This window comes from Spea bombifrons, chromosome 3 (assembly GCF_027358695.1).
Source record: "Spea bombifrons isolate aSpeBom1 chromosome 3, aSpeBom1.2.pri, whole genome shotgun sequence".
NCBI classification, from domain to species: domain Eukaryota; kingdom Metazoa; phylum Chordata; class Amphibia; order Anura; family Pelobatidae; genus Spea; species Spea bombifrons.
In genome coordinates this window covers 115,165,119-115,176,426 of record NC_071089.1, presented here as the reverse complement: position 1 = coordinate 115,176,426, position 11,308 = coordinate 115,165,119, and the positions used below count along the sequence as shown (strand labels likewise).

Genomic DNA, 11,308 nt, shown 5'->3' with positions numbered 1-11,308 from the left:
ATATATAAACAGAGATCCAACCATCAGTATTTAGTTGCATTCACCATGAGATTTAGTAAAGGTCCAATGCAAGCCCTGGCCTAGATATCTGGCCAACAGCTAAAATGCCTGGTGGGCCAATGGCCAACAGTCCCCCAACTTGCTCAGTGATAGAGTTCTATAAACTTTGTAGTAGTTAATTGTTATTATAAGCGCAAGAGCTTCTCAAAGTACACTGTTTACATTTACTCATATTAAATTATATTTAAATCTTATAAAATTATAGCTTCTTAAAAATGGTTTACAGTACTTTTCGTTTCTGTCCATGGCATACAGTACTGTTAGTGTGATTAGTGTTCCCTTGTGCTTGATGGAATCCAGGACCCTGTAACTAAAGGATAAAGTATACACATGCCCTGAACACCTGTACTAGACAGACCCTAGGACTTTCACCTTCAACGGTCCCATTTGTCACTCGATACTCACCTGATGCCAAGACTTTGATGTCTATGACACACAAAACCCCTACGAGTGAGTAGCACGGGACTATAGAGATAATTGCGGTTGCATACAAACCAAGGTTGATATACAGAAATGATACTCATGGGTCAGGAATAAGCCAGAAATCACATGTGAATACAGACAGTAAGTATTGCAGAGACACCGCAGCTCCTTGACTGGACAAAGAGTATGGGTCTACAGAACAATCGGGGCAATCTGGCGGGACTGATAGCCGACTATCCAATGCTGGGAACTCCATGGATTTGCCCATGAGTCTGCGGGTCAAGCATCGCTGCCCCAAAAATATGACATTACGGAAATGCATGTTACCTCTGGGTATGTTACAGCTGTGGTGTGTAAATACCCTGATAATGTATTTGTATACATATATACATTGAATGCTTAAATTGCCATTTTCACAGACAGGTAGCAGAGATAAGTCATACAGCTAACGGGAGAGCAAAAATAAGACGTTACTTTTTACAACATTTTTTAAGATACTGCGCCTTTAAACCTTCATATTTACTTTGGGTACGTAAAAGCTCTTCTCCATGGTTTATTGACAAATATATTCAGAACAACAAACAGCGTTACTGCATCATTTAGCAAAAACGATTGGGGGTGAAACTTGGAAGGGAGACACCATTCAGATTTACTTAGGGAGCTCCAAATACATTATTGAGAGCGGAGAACTACGAATCATCGGAACAGGAGGTGGACTACTATATTCTTGTAAGTAAAAAAAAAAAAAGCTAAAACTGTTTATATTTCGAGTGATTACACTTGAAACTACACAGCATCCCTCATCCCAGATGTGTCTGCCCATGTTTTTCTTTTATCTAATTGTGTGTAACATTTAATCCTTAATGTCCATGCTATTATGAAAAAAAGGTGTTAAGCTGAGCTTGTGTACGTAATAGTACGTCGAACCTTTTGCGGCTGATGACATCTTGGACTGTCTTGTCCAATGGGTGCCTATACACCTTTACTGTTTATACAGTCAATTGAGTAGAAAGGCCTCTGGAGGGGTCTTTCCAGACCCTGCGAGGTACCCTGATCTCTCCCTGTTGGCAGATAAGAAGCACTACACGCAAAAATAAAGGGTTAACAAGCCCTGATTCCTGATATCAGTGTAACCAGTACGGGAGAGCTGAAATGGAGAGATTTCCAAAATATGAAGACAAAAAAAAAGAAAAAATGCAAATAAAAATGGGAGAGGGATCCCAATAATCTCACAGTGACATCACTGGAGTCCACAAGATACAAAATAGGGCAAAAAATTTTTTTTTTAAAAAAGGGAAACAAATAAAAATTCAGAAAAATGAACATGAAAATGTGTCCAATACAATGTTCCTCTACCACTAGAAGCATAAAACGTACAAGTTCAAATATAACGTACAAGATAAGGGTTGGATATGACCCCCTAGAACATTAAAAAACCACTTTTGTATATGGAGTATTACTGGACTCAGCGAACGTTGCTGTATATAAATCGGGTTATCGTTCAGAATTTTACTTTTTATTTTTGCATATTTGTAGTTATCATCGTGTTATACATATGTCTTTTTGGTTTAAAAGAAGGCTCTATTTGTCCTCGGAAAAAATAAACATAATTAATCTCTGTGGTACTTCAAACATGGAAAATGTTTAATCAAGATTAAGCAAACATAGGGTAAAATTGGCAAATGGTGCCCCGGTAAGAAAAATCCTCTGTCTTGATGAGGTTACTGAAAGTGCAACTTTTACATGTTTCTATGGTAATTCTTTAGAGCAGGTAAAAAAAAAGTTGCCGATTAATAAACTTGAACGGCTCTTCGCCATTAAATTCTATGTTTCTACCAACATTTGGTGATCCAGCTCTGGGACGTATTGACACATCTGAGGCTACACGATGTATTTTGCTTGGGGCTAAATCCTGTTTATATCGTTTGCTTTGAGTTTATGAGGGAGTTGAATTCAGTGGAAATAATAATATTCTTGAGCTTACTAGACGGAATTCTACAAGTAAAATCCCCAACTGCTTCCTAATCTTTCTGATGTCCTTTTTTTTTTTTTAGAAGCTCGGAATATGTATTAAGTATAGAGTCAAAGTCCCGATAAAGGGGCTGATTCGCTAAGAAAATGTTATGGGATTTATGAGTTCTAATACTCGCAATGCAACTTGTATATTCGTTATTATACAGGTTGATAGCAAGTAAGTGCGAGTGCACAAAATTTTATATATATATATATATATATATATATAAAAAATATAAAAAAAATATATAAAAAATATTTATAACAAATATATAAAAATATATATATCCCACCTAAATCTGCACCCGCAACTTGTCGACAATGGGATAGACAGGGAGAAACTTTAATATAAACAAGCCATGGAGGTATTATATTAATTTTCCCATTTTTTGACTGTTTTCATTTGTTTTCCCTATATAGTTTATGCTGAAGAAATGATTTCTATTGATTATATTGAAGAATTTTTTCCAGTTATAATACTGCTTTCCATTATCCTCTGTGCGTCTTTGGTATATATTTTCTATGGTCAAAATAAGAATATTTATCGGAATTTCCCTCCTGGACCAAAACCGTTACCGATCATCGGGAATATGCACATTTTTAATCTCAAGGGACCGTCTGATAAAATTCTACAGGTAAAAAAAAAACAACCAACATAGATATAATTATTATCTCAAATGTAATCTTCAGACTATATGCTGTGTGAAATCTAGAAAGCTTTTTTTTTCTCTTAACAAAAAGTTTATATTTCTTCAATTAATATAGAAAATATATAAATACAGTATATATATATATATATATATCACTATTAATATAAACAACATAATATTGTTCATATATACTATATATATAATATATCGTATGCTGTATCTCCAATCTTCCTTTGCAGTTATCGGAGCAGTATGGCTCTGTTTTCAGCATTTATTTAGGAACAAAGATGATTGTGGTGCTGTGTGGCTATGAGACGGTAAAAGATGCTCTCGTTAACTATGCGGAAGCATTTTCTGGAAGATCCAACCTACAAATGTTCCATGATATAGCAAAAGGGCATGGTAAATCATTTCTTAAAATTTATTAAAAAAAAATAATAGGTCCTACAGATAAGAATCCAAGCGCAAATACCAATAATATATTATGTATATTAACCTATGGTAATGGCATTAAAGGCAACGTCTAGGATAGAAAGTAAGGTTTTGGTTATAAGAAACCATTTGTGTAAGACGAACATGGGAAATCACCGTTGTTTTGAGATGGTCATAGGACAGCTGTATGTCCCCAAATTGGAAATTAGGAGACCCCGTTAACACTGGGGGGCTGGGGAAAAGGAGTGTCTTTGTTGGCATCCAACCTTAGTTAATATGGGGTCCTTGGGACTTTTTTTCTTTAATTTATTTATGTTTAATTTAGTTGTCTATGTATTTGGATCACTGGGTGTAGACAAATTATCCCGTGTTGACCATTTCCATCTTATTGACAGTTTTCCATAATCCATTTTGAATAACTCCTGTCGCTCCGCTTTTTGCCCGTTCCATATAATTCTCAGGTATTATTTTTTCCCATGATGAGAACTGGAAAGTCATGAGAAGATTCACCATTTCAACATTCCGAGAATTTGGAATGGGAAAGAAAACCATAGAAAACAAGATAAATGAAGAATGTGATTTACTGGTGCAAGAAATTCAATCTTACAAAGGTTAGTATGTGTTTTTTTCATTATAATGTGTAATTTTATGTTGCATAAGTCATGAATTCTGATCATCTTTGGAGATACATTTTTTTATTGGCTAAAGAAATCATCATCATCATAGTTAATGTCCATTGTTATATTTCCATAATTTCCATAGCAAAAATGAACTTGAACCTGGCTGACTAGGACATTTGAGGCCTAATTTTTAAGCCATTGAGCAGAGCCACATTGGGGAGCTTGATTTCCCCAACAAGATGTTCTACCCCCGTTTTGCAGCAGAGGGGCTACTGGCCCCCTGGACCTGTTGCTCTAGACCTTATTGGACTGTCTAAATTGTTGGGTATAAGAAAATGGAACAAACCATTTTCCTGTCTGTTCAGTCCAGACCCCAAATAAAAAAAGAAATCAGTGTGATGAAAAGGTGGTGGATAATGGTCATTCTGAGTTTAGACCAAAATCAACCAATCAAGATGCCTTACTACCTTGTGCATCGCTTCAGTACCTATTTTCAGTCTCTTCTTCAAATGCTTTGAGGAGAATTAACTGATGTGGACTAGGGAATATTTAGTTAAATCAAGATACATCCTAGTCCAGTCCAAGACCCTTATAAAGGCGTTGACGCCATTTAATATTCTAATAACTGTAAATGCTAATGTGGTACTCAATATACCCTGGTGGCTACATACGGTACTGCAAGTAAGCCACACAAAAAAGCTTAGGTAGATGCCCCAAATTTTAAATTCAAAGCATGGGGCAATTGAAGCTTTGCTAACCCTCCTATGGTATGAAGGTATCCTTAGATACGTTGGTTTTATTTTGCAACATGCCTCATGAGGATACACTGAATCGTCTAGAGGGATTTTTGTTCAACTGAAGGCTGTTAGCAACAGTTTATAATGAGGGGATATTTTTCCTAAGGAGAAAATATAAAAGATATATAAAAAACTGAAAAACTGAAAAAATAATTTATAATTCTAAATAACGTAATGGTGACAGTTTCCCTTTAATAGCCCAACATTTAATAAATACAGCTCAGTTTGACCATAGTTTGACCATAGTACTGAGATCGTCTGGCTGTGCGTTTTCTATTTAGCTTTTTAGTACTTGTTCTACTGTTTGGGTGCACAACGTTTTTCTCATTGCAGGAGAGCCTTTTGTGAACACTATGATTATAAACGCTGCTGTGGCCAATATAATTGTGTCCATACTTCTTGGCTACCGGTTTGATTATGATGATCCAACAACTCTTAGACTCTTGCACTTAATAAATGAGGGTGTGAGACTTGTGGGAAGTCCTATGACTTGGGTAAGCTAATCTTTAACACTACCTGTCTTTATCCATCTCCCTCTTTTGAGATATTAAAACTAGTGTCTCATGCATGCATTAAATGTTAAATTGACTGAGGCTGCATGCCCTTGCATACTATACCTTGCAAAATAACACGCTAAAATGCAAGTTATTTACAAATAAAAGTGTTATATATATATATATATATATATATAAATGCCTGCAAGTTTAAATTCTGTGAGTTTCAGGTGAGTGCATGCAAGTTGAATTAAATGTTGCAGGTCCAATCCTGAAGCATCCTCCCTGCAATAAATAATAATAAAAATAATTGTATATTTAAAAAAAATAAATAAACAGGGGTCTTTAGGACCTAATCTACACCTGATGGGAGCAGATTGTAAAATATATACACGCTTCGGTCCTTAAAACATGTAAAAAGCCTTAGCTTTAAAAACTAGTGGATTGTATGATTGATGTGTTTAAAACTTGATTCCGAGTAATTATAATGAATAATTAATAAGATTTCCCCATTTTCACCAGTTGTATAATGCTTTTCCATCCATCGTGCGCTGGTTGCCTGGAAGCCACCAAACTGTCCTTAAAAACGCGGCAGAGATGAGGAGCTTTGTGAAGGAGACCTTCACAAACCACAAGAAGCAGCTGGATGTAAACGACCAGAGAAATCTTATCGATGTATTCCTTGTCAAGCAACAAGAGGTATTTTTTGGGGGGATGATTTTTATGTTCACTGAACCAGAAATATTTTCGCCTTCCTACCAAACACAGTTCCTGACGTGTAAAGTTAGTGCGCGTTCCTGCTTATCTCATGTGAGAGTAGATGCACTCGCTCAAAGACATTGTCAACATAGCAACATAGCTTTACTCAAAATGGAGTCTCTCTTTGTCTGTACAAATACCCCCGCTGCAGGACAGAAGCCCCTATGTATGAAGTAGGCTCCTATCTGGGAGCAATTATTGGAACAGCAGGGATCCCATACTACATTTTGGATTTTAAATACTGGAACTTAGTTGGGCTGCCATCAGAAATCCAGCCATTGGGGTCCAGTACAGGCCTTAAGACAGGGCCCCCCTGTCTCATCCTATCCCATGCTCCCCCCAGTGCCCTGCCCCGAGGTCTTCCCAATTAGTTTTTCATAGACATTTCCTTACAAAAGTGTCGAAACGGCAATAAAAATCATGCAAAAATTTACAACAAGGCAACTTTATGGTTGTGTTCTTTTTGAGGTTTGTGACTCGGTCTAGGAGTCCGATTCTTGCTTTGTTTGCGAGATGCAACTTCTTTAATCTCATTGACAAAAAAATTCTAAAATGCCACTATATTCTATAAAGGGTTTTTTTTTTTAGCCTATTTGTCTAATTTGTTTGGGGAAAACCATTATATAAGCAGAATTAAAGGAGTGATTGATCCGTATTTAGTATTGTATTATAATATCAACAACCTAATATTTAAATCAGGTTTTTTGTAAGCACAGGGGGAAAGAGAGGGCTCGCTGCAGGATTAATAAAATTTTAGAGCAGATTGAACAGTGCATTCAAATAGCAAAATATCAAAATTGCACACTTTCAGCACTGCAAGTGTACAGATAATAGGGATGCATAGACGAAGCAAGGACAAACAACAAAATTAGATTCAGAGAAACATGAAATCTGTCCTGTGATTGAAAAGAAACCATCAGATCCCAGTTGAAGGAGGATGAGGCAGAAGGTCAGGAACTGCTTGCGTGAGGACAATTTCCTTGTGGCGAGGGTGATGTGGAGATGTGTGTGTGTGGTCTGGAGATCTGAAATGTGGGATCTTCAGGCTTCACACATCTCCACATTACCCCCGCTACAATCAAATGGTCCTCGCCCAAGCAGTTCCCGACCTTCTGCCTCATCCTCCTTCAGCAGCCTACTAAATTATAATAATAAAATTTTAATGTTATTGGTAATTTTGTAGCCTGACAGTTTTTGTCCTCTTGCTAATACATTTGTACAATGGAACATCATCTACGTTTTTCTAGAATGTCCGTGCTTCATCAATATATTTCTTTTTTTTCTAGGAAAAGTCTAAAAAAAATTTATATTTTCACAATGACAATCTAACGATGCTGGCGGTTGATTTATTTATTGCTGGGATGGAAACAACCTCAAGTACTCTCCGATGGGGGCTTCTGTTAATGATGAAATACCCGGACATTCAGAGTGAGAAAATGATGTCATTTTGTTTCATACTAATGTACTAATGAAGCAATCGAGCATAAAGGGATCAAGTTACACTGAAAACTTAGATACAAGAACGAAGAGCATCTAACAATTTCCCTTAAAAGTCTACATTAGAGATGATTAAGTTACACTATATAACCAAAAGTATGTGGACACCCTCCTTATTACCGAGTTTGGGTGTTTCAGCTTCCCTTATTGCCAACTAGTATAAAATGAAGCACATTGGCCGCCGTCTCCATAGACAAACATTGGCAGTAGAAATATGTTGTACTAAAAAGAGTATTTTAACCCCTTAATGACAAAGCCCGTACATGTACGGGCTCAAAATGCATTGTTTTCAATTGTATCCTTAAGGGGTTAATATGCTTTCTTCTCTCATGGGAGTGTCAGGGAGATTATCCAAAGACAAAAAATATAAGAAACAAAGAAAAAAAATATAACTAGCAAACTATATATTCTTCTAAGGATAGTCCCGTATCAATTTGCTTTGATCGAATTGATTTGTACATATGAAATGCTTTTGTGTGTTTCCCAGGAAAAGTCCAAAATGAGATAGAGAGAGTGATCGGATCAGCTCAACCTCAGGCGGAACATAGAAAAAAAATGCCGTACACAGACGCCGTCATTCATGAAATCCAAAGGTTCGCTAATATAGCACCAGCAAACCTTCCGCACATGACCACCCAAGATGTCACATTCAAAGGATATTTTATACCAAAGGCAAGAGTCAGATTTTTGTGCTAGATAAAAAAAAAAAAACAATGTACTAATGGGATTTACTATTTGCAGTAAAATAAAAGATTTCAACTTTCTTGAAATCTTGGTCCACGATGTATTGTGAAGATCAAACCCATGGGGGCAGGGGTGCAAGCATGAGAAAGACTTTGTTTCTATGTCTTTTACTAAGTGGTTTTGATTTTCATAGAAATAATAATTTTTAATATTTTTCATATTTTAACTTCCCAAATGTATCCTAGAAGTTTCATGAATTAGGGTCTCCAAATTGCAAATGAATAGCATTAAGCCCATTGACGGGTCAGACACGTCACGGAAAAACGGTCACTTAACGACCTATGACGTGTCTGACACCTCACTTAATTAAACAAGCTTAGAACGTGAGCTACGATCACTTTCTTTGCTTAAACAGTGTTGCTGTAATGCCTTGATGTCAATGGATCGATGTATGGGCACACTATAGTACATTAAGCTCTTTTTACAATAAGTCGTTCACATTAAATGTTTTAGGATTGTGAAAATAGTTAAATGTAAATAACCTTTGGTATGTTTTTTTTCATGACATGTTTGAACAGATTGACTCTTGTATTGTGGAGAGTGTGGAAGAAAGTTAATATTTAAGTTCTTTCTTGTATGTTAAACCACATTAAGCTCCCCAAAAACAAGCTTAATGTCACTCACGTACAACGTGGGAAACCAAAATCTATGAAACTTCTAGGATAGACTTGGATAGCTAAAAATGTAAAGCAATTGATTGATGTTTGGGCACATGTTGACAAATTAAGCTATTGTCACATTAAATGTTTTAGGATGTCCCCTTGGCAGGTAGGCCTCAGTCCCAGGAAAGCTGTTGAGTTTAAGTGAGAAGGTTTTTGCTTGAGACATTTTTTATTTAGAAATCACCTTTTTCAAATGTCAGTCACTCCACTCATTCATATTATATAAAAAAAAATATTATTGTTTTTTAGAACACTCAGATCATTCCACTGCTTACATCTGTCCTGAAAGATAAAGCTCACTTTGAGAAACCCGACCAGTTTTACCCAGAACATTTTCTAGACTGCGAAGGAAATTTTGTGAAGAATGAGGCGTTCATGCCTTTCTCAGCAGGTACAGTATCGGGGCACCATTTTAAATAAATCATTTTCTTGGGCTAAAAAAAATGTAAGAAAAAGGTAATTTTTGCAATTATATGGATGTCTGTAAATTTTAAACTATTTAATGCACATGATAGCTGTGTGGTCACTTTAAATTTTCATGGCGTCCCCCTTATAAATGCATGGGGATTCTGCATTTGCCTCTTCCCAACCTCCCTCCCAGTAGGCGGTATGCTTGGTTTGAACACTGAGGGCGAGGGTACGTTCAATTGGAGCGCTATCCTGCCATTGATTGTCCGCTTCAAACAACCAATCAGTGGCAAGAATCGTCAGACCACAGAGGAGAAGGGTAGCTTTTAGCTCAGATAAGTGGTTTTCTTCCTTTTAAAATAATGTATATTAAAGTACTCTTTTTTAGTGGGATTCAGGGAACATCAACTGACCCTTTAATTCAATAATTGACTGGTGCATTCTGAACCATACGTTGCAATGGCTCATCATCAGTTCGCTGTCCTGAGGTTCTCCCGTTTCTACGCGCCAAATCAAAAAATATATCATTTTATCAAACAAAACCAAATGGAGCGCAGTATGGCCACTTATAGACGCAAATGAAGGCATGATTTGGGATTGTGTAGGGAAGCAAGACCCAGTTAGAAGAACATAGCAATCTGAGAAGTAATCTTTTTTCTATAAAGGGTATTGTTACTGGTTTGTATCTGTTTACCTACTGTATGTGTTAAAAACTAACAAAAAAACAGGATTGTGGAAGAAATATTTGACATTTCACATCAATGCCGCATTTTTTTTATATCAATGGTATCATTTATCTGTTTGAACATGTAAAATGTCATTCTTAATTTTTCTAGGTCGGAGAATTTGCCCTGGGGAAACGTTAGCGAAAATGGAATTGTTTCTGTTCTTCATCAGGCTCTTGCAGAATTTTACTTTTCAGCCTACTCCTGGTGCTGTGCTGGACCTCATCCCAGAGGTTGGGTTTACTGCCACTCCAAAGCTCTATTATATGCGTGCACTGCCTCGCAGCGAGACCTCAGATCAATAAGAGACTATGGCTTGAATTTTATAAGAACTGTCCATACTATATAATCATTTTTAATCAGTTTTATACTTGTGCCCTATGTTGCTTCATATGTGTAAGCAGCATTTTGTGCAATATGTTTTAGCCTCTACAAATATATTAAACTAATTCATTATTATGATATATATATATATTTTCCTGAAAATTGAATTGGTCTGGGCTAATGCAGCATAGAAGAAACTAAAAAAAAGGGAAAATGACTCATTAATATGTATTTTTAATAGCAACTGTACCTTCTAGCTTTTTGCCGTCAACATTTCAACTTGGTCTGGGCTAATGCGTCATAGAAAAAACTAAAAAAAGGGCAAATTCATCATTTAATACATAAATTTGTATAGAACTGTACCGTCTAGATGACAAAAACAAGAAAAATTACTGATTTTTAGTACAGGTTATTGCCTCCGCAGAAGCTCATTACAGCAAATATGGTACAGCCAGGAATGAGAATACATTTATGTTTGATGTCTCTTTACATATGCAACCTGCTGAAGCTCTCTTACTGAAATGCATCTATGTTAAATTAATTTATGTGGTTTTATTTTGCTTTAAGGAGGCAGAGAGCTTTTTTGCTTAAATGTAAACATTTAAAAGAATACATATTCTCACAAATAATTAATATGCATTCTTCTCTGGTGAGTCTGTCTGTTCTTTTATCTTTTCTCTTTTTTTTAACGTCCACCCTT

General features: G+C 36.2%; 1 protein-coding gene across 1 annotated transcript; it reads left to right on the top strand.

Moving 5' to 3' along the window:
• Positions 1 to 2,634: 2,634 nt before the first annotated feature.
• LOC128484150 (cytochrome P450 2B19-like) lies at positions 2,635 to 10,589 on the top strand. The gene is made up of 10 exons (XM_053460471.1): positions 2,635 to 2,674; positions 2,917 to 3,131; positions 3,386 to 3,548; positions 4,040 to 4,189; positions 5,329 to 5,489; positions 6,012 to 6,188; positions 7,535 to 7,676; positions 8,233 to 8,417; positions 9,401 to 9,542; positions 10,396 to 10,589. Exons 1-10 carry the CDS (start codon positions 2,635 to 2,637, stop codon positions 10,587 to 10,589), a joined length of 1,569 nt encoding a protein of 522 aa, XP_053316446.1.
• The last annotated feature ends 719 nt before the right edge of the window (positions 10,590 to 11,308 follow it).

Coding starts and splice junctions, on each gene's coding strand:
- LOC128484150 (XM_053460471.1), top strand. CDS start 2,635: ATGCAACTTGTATATTCGTTATTATACAGGTTGATAGCAA. Junction 3,549..4,039: donor TGATATAGCAAAAGGGCATG/GTAAATCATTTC, acceptor TATAATTCTCAG/GTATTATTTTTTCCCATGAT. Junction 9,543..10,395: donor GTTCATGCCTTTCTCAGCAG/GTACAGTATCGG, acceptor TAATTTTTCTAG/GTCGGAGAATTTGCCCTGGG.